This window comes from Scomber japonicus, chromosome 22, assembly GCF_027409825.1.
Source record: "Scomber japonicus isolate fScoJap1 chromosome 22, fScoJap1.pri, whole genome shotgun sequence".
Classification (NCBI taxonomy): domain Eukaryota; kingdom Metazoa; phylum Chordata; class Actinopteri; order Scombriformes; family Scombridae; genus Scomber; species Scomber japonicus.
In genome coordinates, this window is record NC_070599.1 from 18,614,804 (window position 1) to 18,639,168 (window position 24,365).

At 36.4% G+C, this 24,365-nt stretch overlaps 1 protein-coding gene across 1 annotated transcript in view; it reads left to right on the forward strand.

The window, feature by feature from the left end:
* LOC128383510 (basement membrane-specific heparan sulfate proteoglycan core protein-like) overlaps positions 1 to 24,365 on the forward strand; it is a 333,871-nt gene that overhangs the window by 115,289 nt on the left and 194,217 nt on the right. The window contains exons 7-9 of the mRNA XM_053343122.1: positions 20,117 to 20,380; positions 20,655 to 20,927; positions 23,815 to 24,081. Coding sequence (XP_053199097.1) covers positions 20,117 to 20,380; positions 20,655 to 20,927; positions 23,815 to 24,081 — 804 coding nt within the window. The remainder of the gene's footprint in view (positions 1 to 20,116; positions 20,381 to 20,654; positions 20,928 to 23,814; positions 24,082 to 24,365) is intronic.

Below are 24,365 nucleotides of genomic sequence, written 5' to 3' on the forward strand. Positions count from 1 at the left end.
TATTTCATTATTGGATGTGAGCCTTCATCATTTATTGCCTCCACATTCATCTTCTGACTGTTGTTGTTTCTTTATTTGATGTGAGCTGTGTGCCTGAACTGTCAATCAAACCTGCCACCAAAGGCTCCACCCCTGTCTGCAGAGCAAGAGTCCTGCAGGAGAGATGAACCGATTAAAATGAGGAAATGGAGTTTTTTGTTAAAACCAAATGTATGCTGTCAGCCAGATGACGTGTTTCACAGCTGGTTGACAGACTGAGGTGATAGGGAGTGTTTAAGATGCATAGTGAGATCTTTAATGTCAGATTTTCCCACACTGACTCCTCCGGCTTTCTGTGCTTCATCATCAAATCCATTCCTCTTTGCTTATTGAGAAAATGCCCAAATCAGTGAAAGTCCATCCTACATTTTCACTGCTACCTTTCGCCCAGCCAGATTCTCACACAGCTTTCTGTCATCCTGCATCTCTGTGTAATAAAGAGGGACACACCTATGTGAGGAAATCCCCTCTGCCCCAATTTACAGTGCGTCGGTCTGTGGTGAGAAAGGAGCAAAACTGCATTAAAATAAATAAAGTCATGAGTCATGATCAGAATTAAAAAGACATATGCAGGTTTTGAAGTTTAATGTCAGGCTAGATGGAGATTTTCTCATGCTGGAAGGTTTAGGGGACATATTTTGATTTTCTGTCAGTGTTTCTATTGTTCATTAATATGTGCTGGAATTAATCCTAATGATTTTGGTTTGCCACTGTCGTTAATTGTCTTTATAGGTGTGGTGTGAACTAAACTAACAGTCAGGGATGGGCATTATTTCTAATACATGTATTTAAAATACATATTTCAAATACAAAATAATATATTGTCATTTGTATTTCATTGAGATTATGAAAATGCCTTCGTAGTTTGTTTCAAAACTGTAAAATACTTTCTGTGAAACACCGTGATGACATCTATCTATCTATAAAGCACGCAACCTCTATCCGTCTGTCCGTCTGTGGCACCCTCGCATGGTCAAGCCCCTGTGATACCGCTCTCGGCCACTGGGAATTTTTGGCGCTGTTTCACACTTGCTACGGGCAGGCGTATATTTTCCTTTGCTGGACTGATTAACAGGCCCCATAGGCGTCGTGTGAATGCAACACTTTGAGAAATTAGTTGTGCTTAAAGGCATCAACTGAGGAGACACCACTAGCTAAGGTGGCTAAGGTTACACATACTCCTTTGCTCACACAAGGACAGCAGAAGGACTTGAGTTCACAAGCTTTGATAGCAACACTTGAGTTTGCTACTTTTCTTTCATTTTTCTGTTTTACAGTTTTTTACTTACTATGTGTCTATGTTCTCTGACCTATGGAATATTTCAGTGCTATGCTGACTTGACAAGATAATTTCCTACCTCAAACAAGGACATTTCCAACCTCTTGCATATTTCAAATAAGAAATGATTGATAATATCATAACTATACTTGGCTGAACTGGTTGGATGGTATTAATGTGACAACCAGATTTTTTTTTTTAAACTTTTTTTGTATTGACATTGATAGAGTTTGTGCACACACCAGTTTCAGGTGTATACACAATTATTCAACTGTGATGAAACTCACCATAAGTTGCTTAGTGATAGTGTTAAATAACTGAAAAGGTTAAAATGCTACCTAGTTTATATTTTTAAATAAATCATCAATTTGGATTGTTTGTCTTTGAGTTATTGTCACTGATTCATAGTGGGCAATCTGTTACACCAAGAGAGTAAATAAGTATACTTAAGGAACATTTCTCAGGGCAGAGGTTTATATTGGGATGTCTCTAACATGAGGGGTCAGCATATCTAATCTGTTGACTGATTATGGGAGGAGTCTCCTGCTTTCAGATGTTTTTCCTGGTAGTGTACAAGTGAAGGGATAGATGAAAAAGGCTATTAGAGAACGGTTGTTTAACCACTTAACACACGCCCCTGTTTTTTATGCTGTTAGCCTAAACGACATGCCCAAGTTGTGAGCAGCACAGATCCCACATAGTTTGAGACTCAGAGATGTGTCTGGTATCGTTGGAAAGGAAACACTCTCAGGATTCTTGTAAACGTGTCTGTGTGATTCTGTGACTTACTGACAAAGAATGGCAGAGGTTACAATGATGGGGTTGTTTACTCGCCCATACGTTTGCCTTTACAATGACGTGTACAGACATTCAGGGACCTCTCAGCAGGATATAGACACAATGAGGCCACGGCCACAGGTCTTGGCTTCATGCAGTCCAAATTTGGAGTCAAAAGACCAAAAGATGAATTTTTCAGAGTTATTTTTCAACAGGTATGTCCATGCGTTTTCCTCAGGTCCTTTTTGGAGACTCCAAATGGACACTTGGTTACCAAAGCTGTATAACCACAATCAAACACCTATAACTTCACATCCCCTTTGCCTACAATCAAAATCTTGGTCTGTAATGAAAACTGACACCATATTATTATTATTATTATTATTATTATTCTTATTATTACATATAACCATATTTTTTTTGTTTGGCCATATCTATCTATCTGTTTATTTTGCTATAAGTCATATGTCAAGTCGAAGAAGAACCAACCGTGCACGAAAATGCCGTGTGCGTAATGATATATGGTTCAACTCTTTTACGCACCGGGCGCACGCCGGTTACGCTTGGAGTTTGTTTATGGACAACCAAACCTAATAGCTTAGTGTCATACACCGTTGGAAACCTCTGACTATTGGCTAAAAGGTTATCAACTTCATTTCACCTTTCCATAGGCTGGAACAGCAGTCAATCAAAGCCATGTCGTCATTGTTGTCGGTCACATGTCCTCATTGGCTTTGGAGACATGTACTGCCTAATCCTAAACACCGATTGGCTTGTGTGTGGTGTCGTCAGAAGCAGGAGAGGCTCACGGTCGTAAACATCTAGTCACGTGTACTCTGAGATGGACGTGCAGGTCAGGAAATGACGTAAACGGAACGTTTTTTTTTTTTTTTTTTTTTTTTTTTTTTTTTTTTTTCTTCAATCTCAAAATTTATTGTCAAAATCCGGCATTTACATATACAAAATTCAAAATATTTCTATCAACATGTGGCCAAAAAGACCAAGCAAACACTACATAACTGACCACCAACATAAAGTGATAGAACAAAAACAACAACACACAAATGAAAAAATAAAAAATATAAATAAAAAATAAATACACAGTCAGAGTTAGTCTAGAATTAAGGTAGTTAAACTTTCATAAACACATAAGGCTTGTTTTGTTTTGATATGTTTTAAGGACTTTTTAAAAATAAACATCTCATTTAAAAAAATTAAAAACAGTGGTGTGCTTTTTGAAAATCTACATCTATGGATAAAATATTTCGCCAAAATAATTAACGTGTTATATAGCATATCTCTCTTTTTATCCTGCATCAAAACCCCTATTTTAATAGTATTGAAATTTAGTATCGGTGCTTGAGCGTCCTTTTCTGAGGTCCAGGTTTGAAAAAATCCCCAAAAAGTTCTAATACAATGACAATCAAAAAATATGTGTTCAACAGTTTCAATATGTAGGTCACAAAAAATACAGTTATTACATTCCACATTAAATCTTTGTCTAAGAAAATCATTACAAGGGTAAATATCATTTAAGATTTTAAAATGAGTTTCTTTAGTTTTTGGAGGGACCGGAAGAGAGAGGTACTTGGTTCTAATCCGGATTGTAACATCCTCAGAATAATCTTTTAATAAATAATTTCTTTTTAATGATAGTGGGAAGATTTCAGATGTGAGGGCATATCTTATAATTTTATTTGTACATTTTTTCTCCTTAAAATTAATATTATTGATGTAAAGTGAAGGCAGCTGTGGTGTTAACACCATATAAGGTAGCATGCCTCTCACCGTGTTCACCATGGCTTGCGGTATTGCTTTAATTACCACAGAGAATTGTTTTTTAGTACATTGTATGTTAAATTTCTCCTTAAATTCATTATATTGGAGAAACCTGCCATTTGAATCCATAAGGTGTAAAATAGACCAAATATCTCTCTCTACCCAATCATAATAACACAAGGATTTTCTTTTGAATAATATATATCTATTATTCCAGATCGGAGAATTATGTGGAGTGAAATTGTGTTTATAGATCATTTTCCAATATAACATTACCTGTTCATGAAACCTAGATAACTTAATGGGAAGTTTGGACAAACAGAAATCACATCTCAACAAAAAATCAATACCCCCACACACTTCAAATATTTTGAAAGGAATGTGAAACCAGAAACCATTTGTATTTTGTATAAATTGCTTCAACCATTTTAGTTTTATCATACCATTCATTGCCTCATAATCAATTACATTTAAACCTCCTTCCTCTAATGGTTTAACCGAGTCTCCCTTCCTAATATAGTGATGTTTATTCCTCCAGATGAAGTTGAAGTTTGTTTGGTTAATTGATTTAATTAAAGTATCAGGGATAGCAATTGAGAAAGCAGGATACATTACTCTGGATAAAGATTCCATTTTAGTAATCAAGATACGTCCAAATAATGATAGGTCTCTTTGTAACCAGGAGTTAAGAATTGAATCACTCTTCTTTTTATTGGGCATAATATTTAGTTCTTCTCTAGCTTTATAATCTTTGGAAATGATCACCCCTAAATATTTCACTTCTTTTTTCACTGGGATCTCAAATAGATCAATTAGTGGATGATCATGGATGGCCAGAAGTTCACATTTTTTTAAATTAAGGTGAAGTCCAGATGCTTTAGCAAAAACCTCTATTTTTTTGATAACCATAGGGATCTGGTCTGAATTTTTGAGGAAGATAGTGGAATCATCTGCAAGCTGGATTATGCTCAGATTCATCCCTAACACATTTAAAGGCTCAATGTCTGGGCTATTCTTTATAAAAATAGCCAATAATTCTGCTACTAAAATAAATAGCATTGGTGAGCAAGAACAGCCTTGTCTTATACCACGCTTAATCTCAAATCTTTTAGACGTTCCCTGTGGGAGAGAGACAGAACTATTTATGTCATTATACAACATATCGATTACCTTAATGAATTTAGAGCCAAAACCAAAATATTCTAAAACCTTCAGTATAAAAGGATGCTCAACTGAGTCGAAGGCCTTGTAAAAGTCAAGAAAAAGAATAAAACCTTTATCTTCAATCAAATAATTATAATCTAATAAATCAATAACCAGTCTAATGTTATTATGAATAGACCTTTCTTTAATAAATCCAGATTGAGTTTCACTAATTATCTGTCCAATATATACTTTCAATCGATTTGCAATAACATGCGTAAGTAATTTATAATCAACATTTAACAAGGTTATCGGTCTCAAGTTTTCAATAAACCTTTTATCCTTGCCAGGCTTGGGTAATAGAGTAATTATACCTTGTTTCATTGTTGACATTAAATTATTATTTTCAATACATTCGATTATGGCATTCAATAGAAATTCCTTTATATCCTCCCAGAAGAATTTGTAAAAGTTTGAGGTCAAGCCATCTTGACCCGGAGCTTTGTCTGCTGACATCTGTTTAATAGCTGTATCTAATTCCTTCATAGTTATTTCTGAGTCACAAAGTTCTTTAAACGCTAAATTAATTTGAGGGATATGTTGTTTAATGTTTTCAAGAAATGATAATGATGCCTCTTGTGAAAAGGATGAAGAATAAAGTTTTGAGTAAAATTGAAATATTTCCTCTGCTATTATTTTATTATCAGAGCATTCTACGTTATTGACCATCAGGACATTTATACTATTTCTTTCTTGCCTACGTCTTTCTAGGCTAAAGAAATATGATGAATTTTTTTCTCCTTGTTCAATCCATTTTGCTCTGGATCTGATATAAGCACCTTGTGCTCTTTGAGTAAATAGTTGATCTAGTTTGGATTGTAAATTCGATAAATGGATTCTGTCTTCCTCTGATAAAGTGTTTTTCCTACAGTATTGATTAATTTCTTGAACCAGTTGAAATTCATTTTCTTTCTGCTGTTTGCACTTAGCTTTACTAAATTTAATTGAAAGACATCTGACCTTATACTTAAAATATTCCCATTTCCGACAATAGGTATCAACATCATTATCATCTTTAATTTCTTTTATCAGGTTTTTAGTTTCAACAACAAAGTCTTCTGAGTTTAACAAAGCAGCATTAAATTTCCAATAATTTTTTCTGTACTTAGAATAATTTTCCGCTTTCAATTTAAGTTCAATTACACAATGGTCTGTTAGAGGTGCCGCGGACATTGAAACATTAGCAACACAATTTATTACATCATGAGATACCAGCCAAAGATCAATTCTAGATCTTGATCTTCCATTGGGTTTCATCCAGGAAAATTGTCTCCTATTTGAGTTTTTTTCCCTCCAAATATCAAATAAAGAGTTAACATTCTTAAATTCCTGTAGAGTCGAGTTACAATGATTATCATTATAAATAGATGGACATCTGTCGAGCCATTCATCAGGGGCCATATTAAAATCCCCACCTACTAAAGTAAATCTTATAGAATAATTCTGTTTATAAACTTCAATAATTTCTGTCAGGGTTCCTAATAATACTTTGTTTTGACCAATGTTATTATAACCATAGATGTTGATTAAAATTGCAAAAGAGCCTTCAAAATTAATAACTACGGCAATCCAATGACCACTGGTATCACTCTTAGAGGTTATAACCTCCCCCGGAAACTTAGAAAAACATATAGCCACACCTCCAGAACGATTGCTGCCGTGAGAAAAAAAAATTTTGTCTCCCCACTGGTTTTTCCAAAATGTAGTGTCCTCTTCACATGGGTGAGTCTCTTGCAAAAACACGCAATGTGCGTTCAGTCCTTTACAAAATAAGAAAGTAGCCTTGCGTTTTACATTGTCTTTAAGACCTCTTGCATTTAACGATAAAAAAGAAAGCTCTGACTTTAGAAAAGACATATAAATAAAGTGAGTATGTAATGTGTAACTGTAAACACTCTGATATGAACACAGAAAATAACGAACCTCCTTAAATGTGCACTTAACTCGAGAAGTTCCTCTGAATAACTAACAGTTTAAGTCCCCACCTTCATCAGTTCACAGCCTTATCCTCAGGGTTGCATGAAGATTTTCAAAAAACTTGCTTGATCCGTTGACCGTCGATGTATCCGTGAGGCCCTCGGAAGTATGCCTTCTTTCCAGCTTTCCTCGCTTCTTCGATTTGTGGCCATAACGCTTCTCTTGCCTGTTTATCTGCCATTGTTAAGTCCTCCGTGAAGCGAATTCGCATTTCCTTGCAAGTTTCCGACTCCTTCGTCAATCTCCATATCTCGTCTCGGTGCTGACGTTTCACAAATTGGATGATGACCTGACGCGTTTTCTTCTCTTCCTTTCTCCCAATCCGGTGCACAGTGTCCACTATATCATCCATCTTTTGAGCCCACTGCGGTGCGATTCTCTGGAGTAGTTTAATGATCTCATTTCTTGTGTTTTCATTCACACATTCTTTCAAGCCTTTCACTCTCAAATTCCACCTTCTGCTGTACCTCTCATGATCCCCGAATCTTTCTTTAAGGCTGGTGTTCTCTTTTTCCATGGCTGCTACTTTCTTTTCTATAGTTGACACTTTGCTTTTGCATTCTTTGAGTTCTGCTGCATTGAATTCCAATGCCTTGGCCAGGCTGCCAATCAATGTACTGTTTTCTCGAATCTGAGTGTTGATATCTTCCAGCTTTTTTTCTTGTTTGTCAAATCTGCTGCACAAGGTGTTTATTGCAGTAAGTATAGGATCAACTGACAACTCCTGACTTGGTTTTACCCATTTCCGGACATGAGAGCCTTTTGTCGGTGTGTTAGGTTGAGAATCATCAACCTGGTCCAGATGTCGCTTTTCGTTCCCGGCATTTGTAGCTTCCATGGCGTAGTCATGCAACAGGAGTGCGTCAACCTGCTTGTTGTTAGCTTTCATGTGGCTAGCTTGCATCTTGCTAGCTTGCGTACCGTCCACTTCGGTAACCGTCAACAAAACGTCAGTCTTATCCATCTTGACTTGGTTATTCTTTTTGTTCGGTCTTTCAACTGGTAACCCAAAACTTTTTCCGTGGGGTAAAAGTCCTTACTTAATTTGTTGAGGAAGTTTTTGTATGAGCTCTCGATAGTGCGTCCGCTCAGTCCGCCATCTTGCCGTCCCACGTAAACGGAACGTATGGTTTGTTATTTGTGTTATTACGTTACGTGTTGGACTAAATACATGGACATATTGAGGAAAGTATTTCGGTTTTATGGAAACGGATTTCATATTTCACAAGAATGGATACTTGGCGAGCTGTACAGAAAGTCCTGAGTCATAAGATGATCGTTGTGGATAAAGGGAAGACTTTGAAGGTATGTAGCGTTATAGCTTTTCTCACTTAGCTGAGTGGCTAGCCGAGCTAATCGCTAATACTATTACGGCTGTGAGCAACCATATAAGTCGTGAGTGGTCTTGAATGAATCAGCGCAATCTAAGCTTTCCAACGATGTACGGCATGAATATATATGTTTAAGGGTTGGTGTTTGAAACATTCAGAAGAACGTCCCGTCCCGTCCCGTCCCGTAAGAGGAACAGCGTGCGTTAAGAGGTTAAAAAACTGCCTTGGGGAAAGAGGTATTTTGTAGTATTTTGAAAATACAAAAATACAGTATTTTATTTTGATACTTTTTTTGGCTGCTGTAATTTGTAGCTTATCGTGATACATTCATTTTTAAGGTGGGTATTTGGTATTTTATTTGGAAATACATTTTGATGTATTTGTGCCCATCCCTATAACAGTCATCATTATAGTTATAGTTCTTGCTGTGGATGGGCCTTTACCCAGGAAATAAAATCATCCTATACAGCCTACATCCTATCACATTCTTCTTCATCAATTCACTCCTCCCTTTCTTCTCTCTTCTTCTCTCCTCAAATCTAAACTTCCATTTCCACTTCTGTCCTGATCTCCTCCTGGCTCCTCATCACACATTTTCTCTCTTCCTCTGTTAACTTCTGCTTTTCACTTCTTTCTCACTCTGCTCATCATGTCTCCTCCTCTTGCCCTGCTTCCTCCCCTCTGTCCTCTCCTCTGCGCTCTCACTCATTTTCTCTTGAGGCTCGTCCATAAGTTAGTTAAGTGACACGACAGAGTGAAACACAACACACACATCAACCCTTTATGACAATGGAGAGACTGAGAGGAAATCACACAAAGTTTCGGGGCTTTTAAAAGACATTTGGGGCTGGAGTTTCAAGAAGCCTCCTATCAGTGTTTCTATGGATGTTTCAAGGGACAAGGATGTGAACTTGAGCTTTAGTTTAGTGCTAGGAGGCATCTTGTCATATTATGAGAAATGTTGTTTTCAGCCAGATGACATGCTTCACACCTGATTGACAACAGATAGCAGACTGAGGTGACAGGGAGCGTTCAAGATGTGAACTTTCTGTTGAACAAAGGGTCAGATTGAGAAATGACTGTCCACTTCCTCATATCATAGTGTCATGCATCTCTTCTTTTCCGTGTATTAAAAGATTAGCTCAAAGACATGTTTCACAACTGATTGACAGCCGATAACAGACTGAGGTGATAGGGAGCGGTCAAGATGCAAAACATAGTGTGAACTTCCCACACTGACCACTCTGGCTTTCTGTTAAATTAAGTGTCAGACTGACAAATGACTGTCCACTTCCTCATGTCATAGTGTCATGCATCTCTTCTTTTCCGTGTATTAAAAGATTAGCTCTGGTGACAACACATGAAGTATGTGTTAGGATAAAAACAACTTATATTATTACTGTATGTCTAAAGAGGAAGTACTAAACTGGTTTATTCTCTCATGCTGATCAGCAGTGGTTTGGCTTGTTTCCACTCAGACTCTATAGGTGCTTAGTGTATTTAGCACAATGAGGCAAAATGTGCAACAGTTTTGTTTTCCACTTTATGCATTCATCATTTCTAAAAAAATTTCAAACACTTTTTTATCTCTTATGCCTCTTCCTCTTCAGCTGCTTTCTACATAAGTTTCCACATCTCGTTTCTTATTCTCTTCTTTGTTTTCTGACTTCCTCTTTCACTCCTCCCTTTTTTTCTCTCTTCCTTTCTCCTCAAATCCAGACTTCCATTTTCACTTCTGTCCTCTTCTCACTAATTCTCCACTACTCTCCTCATCACACATTTTTCTCTCTCCTTCTGTTAACATCTTATTTTCACTTCTTTCTCACTTCACTCATCATGTCTCCTCATCCTGTCCTGCTTCCTCTGTCCTCTCCTCTCACACATTTTCCCTCATGGCTCGTTAATAAGTTAGTTAGGTGACACGACAGAGTGAAACACAGAACACACATCAACCCTCCAAGACAATGTCAGGACAGACCTACAGATGGCGATAACAGGACTTTTGCTTCATTTGCTGGTGCAGTCAGAAAGGCTGGAGGGGAAATAGCACAAAGTTATTTTAGAAAGCTAAAACGTGCTTTTAAAAAACATTTGGGGCTGGAGCCCAAGAAGCCCCCTGCCAAAGGATAAGAATGTGAAATTGAATTTTACTGTAATGCCTTGAGGTGTCTTATCAGAGCATGAGAAGTTATTTAAAAGATTAAAACATATCTAATATTGATTATTTCCAGACACAGACATCTAACACACTGTTGATGCAAAGCCAGCAGGTGGAGACAACCACAAGGGTCTGAACCTAGACCCAGGGTCCCTGCCTCTTCAAGTCAAGCTGATGCCACTATCTGAAAATGTAGACGCCACATGTGACAACCAGAGCAGAAACCCAACCATCAGCCCGAGGGAAGAGTTGGGGTCAGTGCAAGAGTGACAACAGAAAACATACAAAAGGACACAAGAAGATGTGAGACACTTCAGAGTCTGTTACCCTGGATGAGGTCGAGCACACCAGACAGACTGACACAGTGTACAGTGTGTTGAAAAGTCTGAAGTCACAGAATCATCAACAGGCCGAACAAGATGTGAAGAAGCCAAAGACATGAACATGAATGTAGTAAGCACTCATTCATTGCAATTATTCCTGTTAAATAATGAATAGAGAGGTAGAACAATGTAGACGTTGATCTAGCTTTTGCCAATGGATGTTGCAATATCATTATTCATTATTCGATGTTGACCTTTTTTATTTATTGCTGCCTCATTCATCGTTCAACGTGGGGATTTGTTATTTGATGTGTGCTGTGTGCCCGACCTGTCAATCAAACCTGCCATCAAAGGCTCCACCCATGTCTGCAGAGCAAGAGTCCTGCAGGAGAGATGAACCAATTAAAATGAGGAAATAGAGTTTTTTGTTAAAACCACATGTATGCTGTCAGCCAGATGACATGTTTCACAACTGATTGACAGCCGATAACAGACTGAGGTGATAGGGAGCGGTCAAGATGCAAAACATAGTGTGAACTTCCCACGCTGACCCCTCTGGCTTTCTGTTAAATTAAGTGTCAGACTGAGAAATGACTGTCCACTTCCTCATGTCATAGTATCATACACCTCTTCCTTTCCGTGAATTAAAAGATTGGCTGTGGTGACAACACATGAAGTATGTGTTAGGATAAAAACAACTTATATTATTTACTGTATGTCTAAAGAGGAAGTGCTAAACTGGTTTGCTTCTCTCATGCTGATCAGCAGTGGTTTGGCTCAGACTCTTGTTGCTTAGTGTGTTTAGCACAATGAGGCAAAATGTGCATCAGTTTACTTTTAATATATTTCATTTTTTATAAGTTTTCCCCTTTATGCATGTATTATTTATTTGTCATTACAAAGTTAGGTAGGCAGACAGCAACACTGATGTTGGAGGTTTATTCGTACAACTTCAAATTTTTGGGAAAGAATCTGAAATTCAGACCATCGATGGATGTGTTGAGTTCAAATGTTGATTGAGTTTAAACTCAAATAATAAAAATGATCTGATTATACTGTTTCTGAATTTTTATTTGCTTTATTTTGTTTAAATCTATCATATTATCACAATTGCTTTTGTTCTTTGGAGGCAACACATTTGTTAGTCAGGGCTTCTACACACAGCACATACCTCACCACAATGCAGCGTTGTTGTTGCACAGCACTGGGCGTGTGCTGTAAAACATGCACACATGAACACATGATTAAATGTTAAGCTTGTACATGAAATTATATGATTAAGTTTGATGATTTTATGGTTCATGGATGTGAAATAAATGCTTATTATGAATATAAGTTTTTAAATGCAATATTTTCACAAACCTTTTCACAAGAATTAAGCTAAGATGTCTCTGCAGTGGCCAGGAAGTGTAAAGGTGTCAAAGTTTGCTGCGGTCAAACGAACTGATGTGGTCTGAACTTCACGTATAAGGGAAGGAAACACAAGCAGACTAAACTTAGAACTAGTTTGAGAAAAACTCTGATCTCATATTCACATGAAATGTAACTTCTCTCTTTCTGCTGCATTATAATTGAGGCAAAGTAGAAACATTGTCAGACTGGGAGCAGCTGAGTGACAGAGTGTCAGTGCTGGATGTGAGGATGAGGTCCACTTTGATCTGTGTGCTGGGATTATTCTGTAAGTACATTACTGACTTTGTTTGCATGGCACAGATTAAAGAACATGTTCCTGATTAGTCACAATTACAGAGTATCACTGGTTTCATCAGTTTCTCTGAGAGCTTGAACAGAGCTCGCTTATAGTTTTTAACTACTGGCTTATTTTTTAGTCCAGATGTTGGTTGGTGACTTGGCTCAGATATTGGAGGACTGTTTATTGAAGCAGTTATTTTAGCATAAATACTGTACTGCAACATGCATGCACATTGTTTAAGGTATTTTTATGTATGTGGGTTTTGAATTGAAGCTTTCTTATTTATTTAACATATTTAATTTTAAAGAGTTGTTTCCTTTTAACTGTTACCTGTATATATACTACAGACTATGTAGTTTTAAATGACTTTTATTATGAATTGTGACTAATTTTCAGTTTGACTTTGTCTGATCAAGTTTCAGTTTTCTTTTTAGTGCTGATGCTCTGCTACTGACATGTGACAAATAAGATCAATATTTATAATTAAGAAATTAGTCATCCTATTTATTATTATTAAGCTTATCCCATTTATATGTTTAAGTATTATTATGTATTTATCATTTTACTCCATGTATCAACATACATTTTGAAATGGCTTCATTACTGCCCAAAAGTGTAAAACAGCATTTCCCTCAAAATGCATGTTCATGCAGGCCAGATGTTGACCTGATGTTTTATGATAGATCCCACTTCTTTTCTGGGCAGGACTCTCCCTACTCTGCCTCTGATTGGCTAGTACTTAGTGCTTTAGTTGCTTTGGTTGGTTAGATTTAGGTATCAGGAGTTAGATTGGTTGCTGGAATATCGGGGTAAACCAATCAGATGCAGAGTAGTGTGGGTCTTGCCAAGAAAAGCAGTGGGGGCCATTATAATACTATTATAATATTCTTATCTTAACCCTAACCAACCTCACTCCTAATGCCTAAACCTAACAACCATGTTTCAGATTGAGAAATAAATATTAACTGTTCACTACCTCATGTCACCACCAGTCATAATTATATTAAAAGACAGTCAGTTAAAAACTTTATGTAATTGGTATATACAGTATTAAATTGATATGCATTGGATTTGACGCAAGTCGTTTTCACTTATTTTTCAACTTGCTATTGCCAAAAAAAAAAGATTGTACATGCAGCACAGTACCATGCACCTCTTCTGTGTATTTCAACATCAGCTCTGGTGTGAGTGTATATGTGTTGAGATACTGTATGTGTAAAGAGGAAGTGCTTCACTGGTTTGTTGCTGATAAGCAGTGGTTTGGCTTGTTTCCACTCAGGCTCTTGTTGCTTAGTGTGAGCAGCACAATGGGGCAACATGTGCAACAGTTTACTTTTAATTAGGAATGAGTCGATCAGATATTCAGGATCGGTATCGGATCGATATTGGCCAAAATGACTGCATCGGATATCGAAAAAAAAAAGCAAAAAAACAAAAGATATCCGATCCGAGCGTAGTGTTAATGATGCACTGACTATCGGCCATTTTCAAACATTCACCTCTATATATTCACACTTTGGGGATATTCAAATAGAGCTGAATATGCTGCAGAAGTGTCTCCAACCAGAGTCCGAAGAGTTAGATGAGCAGAAACACACAGTCTCATGGCTCCTTCCTGCAAACAGTCACCAGAGTCAGAGCAGAGGACGTGAGACGAGCCGGTGAAATAGTCCGCACACTGCTGCAGAGTTAGAGACAAAGTCCAGGTAGCTTTTAGTCCTTCCTTCAACTCATTTACCTGTAAGTGATTGTCTTTAACCGGAAGGATTAAACTCGACGTGAGTTACAGACCGCTGGCTACTACTGACTGACATGTTACCATGGTAACGATGGTTAAAACGGGACATACAGCTCTGACTTCATGTTGTGGAGGTTCAATCATGACTATTTATGTTTGGTGGTGAAAACCGTTAAAAGTTAAAGTTATTGCTATATTTTATACTCAGACCTTTGAACAATACTGCATTTTAAATATAATTCTGAAAGTTAAATTAAAAGGAAGCATCAAAATTTCAGAGCTTTCTCATGTTTCACTTTAGTGGAAATTGTGTTTCACATTTGGGAGCTTTCTTTGGCTAGATTGGCAATATGCATCCAGACAAATGTATTCTGATCATCAATAGTTGTTTAAGTGAGGGGAAAAAATATTATTATATTGATATCAGTATCGAGAGATACTCAGTTATGGATTGGACCAGAACAAGTGGGATCATACCATCCCTACTTTTAATAGGCTATATTTAATTTATGTTTCGTTTTCCCCTTTATACATTTATCATTTCTGAAAAACACAAATGAAATGCATAAACACAGGATGTAGTGCAGGTAAGTGACAGTAAATATAAGCAGCCTTTATAACCTAATACCAGAGGTTTGTTACATGGCTGTTTTTAGAAATGAGTCCTGACATTTGGCTTCTGTTTGAATATGTGACGTATGCTCAGATTAACCAACCACAATAACAGTCAAGCTAACCATGATGAAGTTAGGTAGGCAGACAGCAACACTGTGATGTTGGAGGTTTATTTCTACAACTCCACATTTTGGGAGAAGAATCAGAAATTCAGACCATAGATGGATGTGTTGACTTCAAATGTTTGAATTTAGTTTGGTTATTCATGCTTTAAATGTCAAATAATCAAAATAATGTGATTATAGTGTTTCTGAATAATGATGTTGATATAATACATAATTTATTTGCTGTAATTGAAAAATGGATGTTCAACATTTAACTCATTGATGGGTTAAGATGAGTCTTTTTATTTGCTCTGTGCTCTAAGATATCATATCACCACAATTGCTTTTGCTATTTGGAGGCAACACATTTATTAGTGAGGGCTTCTATACATAGACACACAACACATACCTCACCACAATGCAGCGTTGTTGTTGCAGAGCACTGAACGAGTGCTGTAAAACATGCACAAATAAACACATGATTAAACCTTAAGCATGTATATGATGTGATATGATTAAATTAAATGGTTTTATGGTCCATCGATGTAAAATAAATACTTACTGTTCATATATTTTAATATAACATTTTCCAGGCACAAACCTTTGCACAAGAATTAAGCTAAGATATCTCTGCAGTGGCCAGGAAGTGTAAAGGTGTCAAAGTTTGCTGCGGTCAAACCAACTGATGTGGTTTGAACTTTCCCTATAAAGAAAGGAAACAGGCTCATTAAACTCTGATCTCATATTCATATGAAATGTAGATTAATAATATTTAAGGTATCATTTTGTATGTGGGTTTTGAATGTCATGGTTTACTTTATTTTAAATATTACATTTTAAAAAGTTGTTTCCTTTTATCTGTTACCTGTATATACACTACAGACTATGTAGTTTTACAAAATGACTTTATGAATGTTTCAGTTTGATTTTGTCTGATTAAGTTTCAATCTTGTTTTAGTGATGAATACACTCTGCTATAGAACATATGCAGGTGAGTTATTTCTTATTCATACATGTTATATATAAATATTTAATCATCCACTGTTATTCTTAATATCCCATTTTAATGTTTAGATTTTATTATGTATATCATTGTACTCAATGTATCAATATAACTTATTAAATGGCTACATTACTGCCCAAAAGTGTAAAGCAGCATTTTCCTCAAAATGCATATTTCATGTAGAGAGCTGGGTCTGTACTATGAAGAAGTTCAACATATCCAGAATATCTTTTTGTTAACTGGCTTCACTGAGTCTAACATTGGTCGTCCAGATAATCAGTACTATGAAGCTCACCATCAACCAGCTCAGTGAACTCTGGGTTTTCCTATCCATGAATGAAGCACATGAGATGAAACAGTGTTATTAAGTACCTGTGGAAAACTTCTGTTTTATGGACAGAACAAAAGTCATATTTTAGTAAGTGAAACAAACTAAAACAAGATGTTGAAACACTAGAAATAATTTACATTTTCTTATCTATGATTTAACTCTGACTGGCTAGCACTAAGGTTTAGGAATAAGGAGTTAGATAACCAATCAGAGGCAGAGTAGTGTGGGTCTTACAAAGAAAAGCAACAGGATCTGTAATATCACCTTAAATCAACATATTAGATATTAGGAGCAAGAAGTGATGAGAAGTGATCACATTTAGATGAGAAGGAGACTGTTGGCTGGCAGTGTGGTTTGCATGGTGCATTTACAGTCTTCTGATAACTGTGATAATGCTGATACCAAAGCTAGTTTACAGGAGGCGACCAGAATGTTACATTTAACTTTCATGAACTGACAACACGCTGAAATAGCGACACTACAGCTATGCCTATACTCTGAATATGTAGTTATGCTATGTTCACATTTCCTTACCACCGTTGTAACCATGGTAGCAACTTGTCAGTCACAACGTAGCCACAACCTAAAATATAGCCTGCTTTATCTTTAAATTAAATTAGACCATGAATTACATCATCATGCTGTGTTGAAGAGGACTTGAAACTAGTGATTGAGACCAAAAATGTGTGGTGAGTGAGGAGTAGAGTCATTTTCTCATGTAGTCTTCTATATAACCTGACTTCTTTTTAGAGCCAGTAGAGGCCGTGTTTTTATTCATCTTATAATTGTGAAAGTAAAGTTCAGGTCTAGCCTGTATGAGCAATATTCTGCTTATAATTGTGAAACTAATGTAGAAAACCAGTGAATATAGAGCTGCTTTTATTTGGGACAGACCTGTTTAGTGGACATTAATTATTACAGTAAATGCGACACACTTTAAAACCTTTATATATGTTTAACAATGATATTACATTTAGCTAAATCACTTACATCATAGCTTTGTTTTTATGAAATATATAAAAATGTACAGTAACTGAGATGATTAATGAACCAAAACTACACCTTTATCATACAGATGTGATCTTGGAAAGTCCTGCATTCACATTGTTTGAGGGAGACTCAGTGACTCTGCGCTGTAGCCATCATCCTCCTGGAAATAAGAAGAAAGCCACTTTCTACAGAAATGGATCGCTTCTTAAAATGGACACAAACCATCAATCACATAGAATATCAGAAATGACCATTCATTCAGTATCAGTGTCAGACAGAGGAGATTATAAGTGTAAGTTTGATGAAGGGCGAGAATCCAAAGAGGAAAAACTACAAGTTGAAGGTAAGTAGCTGTTACACTGTGATGAAAAAAAGTCCTTGTAATAATCTTAACTAAAAAAGTCCACTTAGCTTTTCTGAGCTTTAACTACAGTTCAAATTATTCATACAGCAAAGATATTTTTGTCTAAATTAGGGCTGTCAAAGTTAACGCTAATTCATGTTAATGAATTTTTAATTAATGAGTTTTTTGTAATAAAACATTTATAAATATAAAATACATAAACCATATTTGCATAAAGCAAGCATATGTATCCACGCCCATGTTAAGAGACTTCTCACAAATACAAGTTTTCTGCATTCATCTCACGAGTCACTAAAGGAGAGAAACTGAAGTCAAGTTGTTTGACTTGTGTTTAAAAAGTCTTCAATTCAAAGCTTAATGCGCTGATTCACATGTAAATGTAGCAGAAAACACACATGCAGCTTTTAGAGAGAAAAGTTTGTTAAACATAAACCTGTGCAAACAGGCTAAATTCATTTGATGTTTATTACAGTAATTTCTTTGTTTTATTGTTTTCCTAAACTCAACAGCACGTAGACGCACGATTACACTGACAGCAGAAGGGAACACACTGACCTGCTATGTGGACCCTGCTGGCTGGAAATATGACTGGTTCATACAAACCTCAACAGATTCTGCAAAAACTTATCTTCAGACAACAGACGGTGATGAATCAAACAGACTCAGTAACTCACAGGGAGGAATCTACATCTGCAGAGGACGGAGAAGTGAACCAGATGCCCTCACACCTGAAAGTAATGCAGTTGCAACAGGTGAGTTAAATCATTAGTTTTTGAATAAAACAACATTTATTCTTTAAATGTAATTCTTAAACAGTGTCTGAAGTGTGGAAGAAAACCATATGTGGTAACAAGAACCTGAATGAATGGATGATGTAGTCCAGTACCTCTTAGCTCTCTGAAGGAAGTTTGAACATGTATTAAATCCTTTATCATGGTAATAATGCAACATTTGATTAATACTTCAGTTTGTATACAGATGTTGTGAGTGGAGGTCTATAGGTACAATGATGTAATGTTACACATCTGTATACACTTTCAATGGTTTTAGGGTAATAAGGTTTTGGTGGTATTACGCCCTTACTAACCTAACAAGTTGCTAGACAATGACTCCTTGGGAATTTCACTCAAATTTACCTTTTACAAGACACAGAGTCTACTCAATAGGCAAGAGATGTGGTTCCAAGTTTAAAAAAGGTGATTATATTTAAAATAAAATGTTTAAAAACTACAAAACACACCATTCATACAGAAAGGGAACCTAATCAGGAGATGAGGCCTACTGAGTTACACCAACTAAAATGAATTAACCAAAATATAAATCAACAAATTATAGCTACAAACTGAGGGAATAGGCAGGTTACAACATAAACAAGCTAAACTAAATACCTGCCCAAACAAAACTAATTATAGCAAAATAGGATCAATCAACAGCAATGTAAAGAAAACAAAAGAACATTTTCCCCAAACAAATATTACATAAAGAAAATCACAAAATTAAAAATCAGCCATTGAAATTAAATGGGCAGTTAGGGCCAATTAAAAAAAGAAACTAAATTGAACAAATTACTCAAAGATAAGGGAGAGTAACTACACAATAAAATGAACCCCTTAATCTCAGGCTAAAAGCAGACAGACTGCGGCCCGGGCCACAAAGCAACGCTAGTAAGACAAGATGAACACACAGCATAGAAAAATAAACACCAAGCAGCACAATATGAAGCAGATCTGTGGAGAAAAGCAGCAGCGGTCTCAATCAGCTGATGGTGACGTCATGTGTCGCACCAGCTGATGAGTTTCACTTAATTATAAACATAAAGTTAGTCACATTTATATCCAGCCCGCCCCAAATAATGGTTACCAGCAGCGTTCAATTAAATGCAACGACTAGAGCATAGAAATAAATAATCGCATTTCTATTCTGCTACAGACACAATAAAGGAGTTGAGGCTTCTTCCCTAATGCTGCTCAGTTTAACTTATAAATATCTGGAAAACACATGACTGTTTAATTCAGTATTATTTGTGGACTTTTCCTTGACATTGAATATCATTTAACTCAATGTTTCAGCTGAAATAGTTTTCCTTTGTTTCAATCTAGATTTTAAATCAGTGAGGAGGCTTTTAGATGATTTTATTGAGTATATTTTAAAATGATCAGAGTCAGTGACGGTAGGTCAGATTCTTTACTCCAATGGCTCCCTCTAGTGGTGACTCCTTTCTCAGCATGAGATCAGACACATCATTACATTTACTGACAGTACTGTGATCCTCAGTTTATTACTTGACCAACTTTTCCTCCTGCTACAAATCATCTTTTCATATTACTTGATTTTTGTGCTTCATTTTCTATTTTTCTCTCTTAATGTTATATTTCTAGTTGTGTCCTAACTGTGTATTTTTGGTTTGAACAGTTTCCAACAAGGCTGTTGTGACTCTGCAACCCAACGGTCCTCTGATATACAGTGGTGAGACAATCACTGTCAGATGTGAGATAGAGGAAGGTGAAAACACTCGATGGGAATATGAATGGAGAGTAAACAACTTGGACATATCTCACAAAGATTATGAATACAAGATCATCAGTGCTTCCCACAGTGGAGACTACAGGTGTAAGGGCAGAAAGGACTCATATTCCTCAACAGACTGGAGTGATGCCATCAGATTGACAGTATCACGTAAGCCAAACTATCTGTCATCCATTTTCCAAATGGTCTGTTTTACATCTCATATCTAAGTAAGATAACATAAAATATTTTCTCCCTCCAACTATGATGCAGCCTCCGGTGAGCAGCTCAATAACAAGAGGTTGTTTGTTAGTGTGGAAACAGAATTACTGAAAATGAACTGTCAGTGTTTCAAGTCTGTTGTGTAACAATATGATGAAGGGAAAAATTAAAAGTCAAATCTCATTACAAATGTTATAGTTGTTGTTTTGTGTTTTTCTCCCAGCAAACAAACCCAAACCCACAGTGACAGCAGACAAAACCATCACACCAGTAGGAGGCAGAGTGACACTGAGCTGCTCTGTAGACGATTCTCCTGACTGGAAATACGACTGGTTCAGACAAACCTCTGAGTCTTCTGCACCTCAACTCATAAGAAATGTTAACCCAGACAGAGTCACAAGTGTTTATGAAGGAGGCATCTACTACTGCAGAGGAGGAAGAGGAGACTCAGTCTTCTACACAGAGGACAGCAACAAAGTTACTATTCAGGAAACTGGTGAGTTAAGTCATTAGTTTTTGAATAAAACAACATTTATTCTTTAAATGTAATTCTTAAACAGTGTCTGAAGTGTGGAAGAAAACCATATGTGGTAACAAGAACCTGAATGAATGGATGATGTAGTCCAGTACCTCTTAGCTCTCTGAAGGAAGTTTGAACATGTATTAAATCCTTTATCATGGTAATAATGCAACATTTGATTAATACTTCAGTTTGTATACAGATGTTGCGAGCAGAGGGCTATACGTACAATGATGTAATGTTACACATCTGTACACTTTCAAGGGTCTACTCAATAGTTCTCCAAGTTTTAAAAAGGTGAAATGTTTTAAAACTACAAAACACAACATTCATACAGGCGGGGGAAAGGGAACCTAATCAGGAGCTGAGGCCTACTGGTGGGACAGGAACTAGTGAGGGGAGAGGGATTCAACAATAAAAATATAAGTTACCCAGGCACACATGACAGTCACACACTTTGTGAGATCCCCTAAAATCCCAGGAGAGGACAGGGATAGGAAGGGCAGTGCAGTATCCCCACAGGAAGGGGATACTGACACCCAGATCACCAACACCAGCCTGCAGCAACTGAAAAGAGGATAAAACTAATTAGGAGTTACACCAACTAAAATTAATTAACCAAAATATAAATCAACAAATTATAGCTGTAAACTGAGGGAATAGGCAGGTTACAACATAAACAAGCTAAACTAAATACCTGCCCAAACAAAACTAATTATAGCAAAATATGATCAATATTACATAAAGAAAATCACTAAATTAAAATCAGCCATTGAAATTAAATGGGCAGTTAGGGCCAATTAAAAAAGAAACAAAATTGTACAAATTATTCAAAGATAAGGGAGAGTAACCACACAATATAATGAACCCATCAAACTCAGGCTAAAAGCAGACAGACTGCGGCCCGGGCTACAAAGCAACACTAGTAAGACAAGACAAACACACAGCATAGAAAAATAAACACCAAGCAGCACAATATGAAGCAGATCTGTGGAGAAAGGCAGCAGCTGATGAGTTTAATTTATCTGGAAAACACATGACTGTTTAATTCAGTAATATTTGTGGACTTTTCCTTGACATTGAATATCATTTAACTCAATGTTTCAGCTGAAATAGTTTTCCTTTGTTTCAATCTAGATTTTAAATCAGTGAGGAGGCTTTTAGATGATTTTATTGAGTATGTTTTAAAATGATCAGAGTCAGTGACGGTAGGTCAGATTCTTTACTCCAATGGCTCCCCCGAGTGGTGACTCCTTTCTCAGCATGAGATCAGACACATCATTACATTTACTGACAGTACTGTGATCCTCAGTTTATTACTTCACCAACTTTTCCTCCTGCTACAAATCATCTTTTCATACAGTGAATGTTTATAAGAAACATGGCTGTGAACAGACTGTACTATATATTTTAATGCTGAGTAAAATGTTCTCATTCTCATTCATAGGAAATGTAATTTAATATTATTTTTTACATTTCCAGTAATCTGCCTGCTTGGTAACCTAGACAGCAAAGACACAACTACAGGAGATTATTAAACTGTTCCCCAAAATGACTAATGTTGAACAGTCAAGTCTCTCTGCTCTGTGAGATAAATGAATCCTGTAAGAGTTTAGGTTTAGGTGTTCACATCTGTACACACTTTCAAGGGTCTACTCAATAGTTCTCCAAGTTTTAAAAAGGTGAAATGTTTTAAAACTACAAAACACAATATTCATACAGGAAGGGAACCTAGTCAGGAGCTGAGGCCTACTGGTGGGACAGGAACTAGTGAGGGGAGAGGGGTTTCAACAATAAAAATATAAGTCACCCAGGCACACGTGACAGTCACACACTTTGTGAGATCACCTAAAATCCCAGGAGAGCACAGCACACAGGAAGGAGATACTGAGACCCAGATCACCAACACCATCGGCCTGCTGCAACTGAAAAGGGGATAAAACAAATTAGGAGTTACACCAACTAAAATGAATTAACCAAAATATAAATCAACAAATTATAGCTGCAAACTGAGGCAATAGGCAGGTTATAACATAAACAAGCTAAACTAAATACCTGCCCAAACAAAACTTATTATAGCAAAATAGGATCAATCAACAGCAATGTAAAGAAAACAAAAGAACATTTGCCCCAAACAAATATTACATAAAGAAAATCACAAAATTAAAATCAGCCATTAAAATTAAATGGGCAGTTAGGGCCAATTAAAAAAAGAAACTAAATTGTACAAATTATTCAAAGATAAGGGAGAGTAACCACACAATATAATGAACCCATCAAACTCAGGCTAAAAGCAGACAGACTGCGGCCCGGGACACAAAGCAACGCCAGTAAGACAAGACAAACACACAGCATAGAACAATAAACACCAAGCAGCACAATATGAAGCAGATCTGTGGAGAAAAGCAGCAGCGGTCTCAATCAGCTGATGGTGACGTCATGTGTCGCACCAGCTGATGAGTTTCACTTAATTATAAACAAAAAAGTTAGTCACATTTATATCCAGCTCACCCCAAATAATTGTTACCAGCAGCTTTCAATTAAATTAAAATTATATTATTAATTAAAATTTCTATGCTGCTACAGACACAATAAAGGAGTTGAGGCTGCTTCCCTAATGCTGCTCAGTTTAACTTATAAATATCTGGAAAACACATGACTGTTTAATTCAGTATTATTTGTGGACTTTTCCTTGACATTGAATATCATTTAACTCAATGTTTCAGCTGAAATAGTTTTCCTTTGTTTCAATCTAGATTTTAAATCATTGATATAATATTTGTGCACATATATAAAGTGTTTCTCAGTTTTATGTTTTTAACAGTATCCTAATTATTATTTTTCCTTTCTAAAATGTGAACAGTCCCCAATAAGGCTTTTGTGACTCTGCAACCCAACTGGCCTGAGATATACAGCGGAGAGACAGTCACCATCAGATGTGAGATCCAGGGAGGTGGAGATACTAAGTGGACGTATGAATGGAGACCAGACAACTTAAACACATCTCCAACACTCAGTGAACACAAGATTAGCAGCACTGATTACGACAGTGGAGGATACAGTTGTAGAGGACTGAAGGACTCATATTCCTTTACAGAGTGGAGTAATGTCATCAGACTGACAGTATCATGTAAGTTGGACATCTGTCATCCATAATGAACATGTTATGTTTTATATTGTTTTCATCTGTTGTTTAGTTCATCAATGCCATGTGATACTACTTACTGATCTACCTAATAACTCAATATATTTATTAATTTAAATAGTTTTTTAAATTTCTTAAATCATTCATATAAACTTTTGATTTGACCTTAAAGGACCTGATATCAGCAGGAGTTTCATGTTTGTGTATTTAGTCAGATCATCAAAACAAAACAAATGAACAGAGTAGAATATGTCTTTATTTAGTTAAAG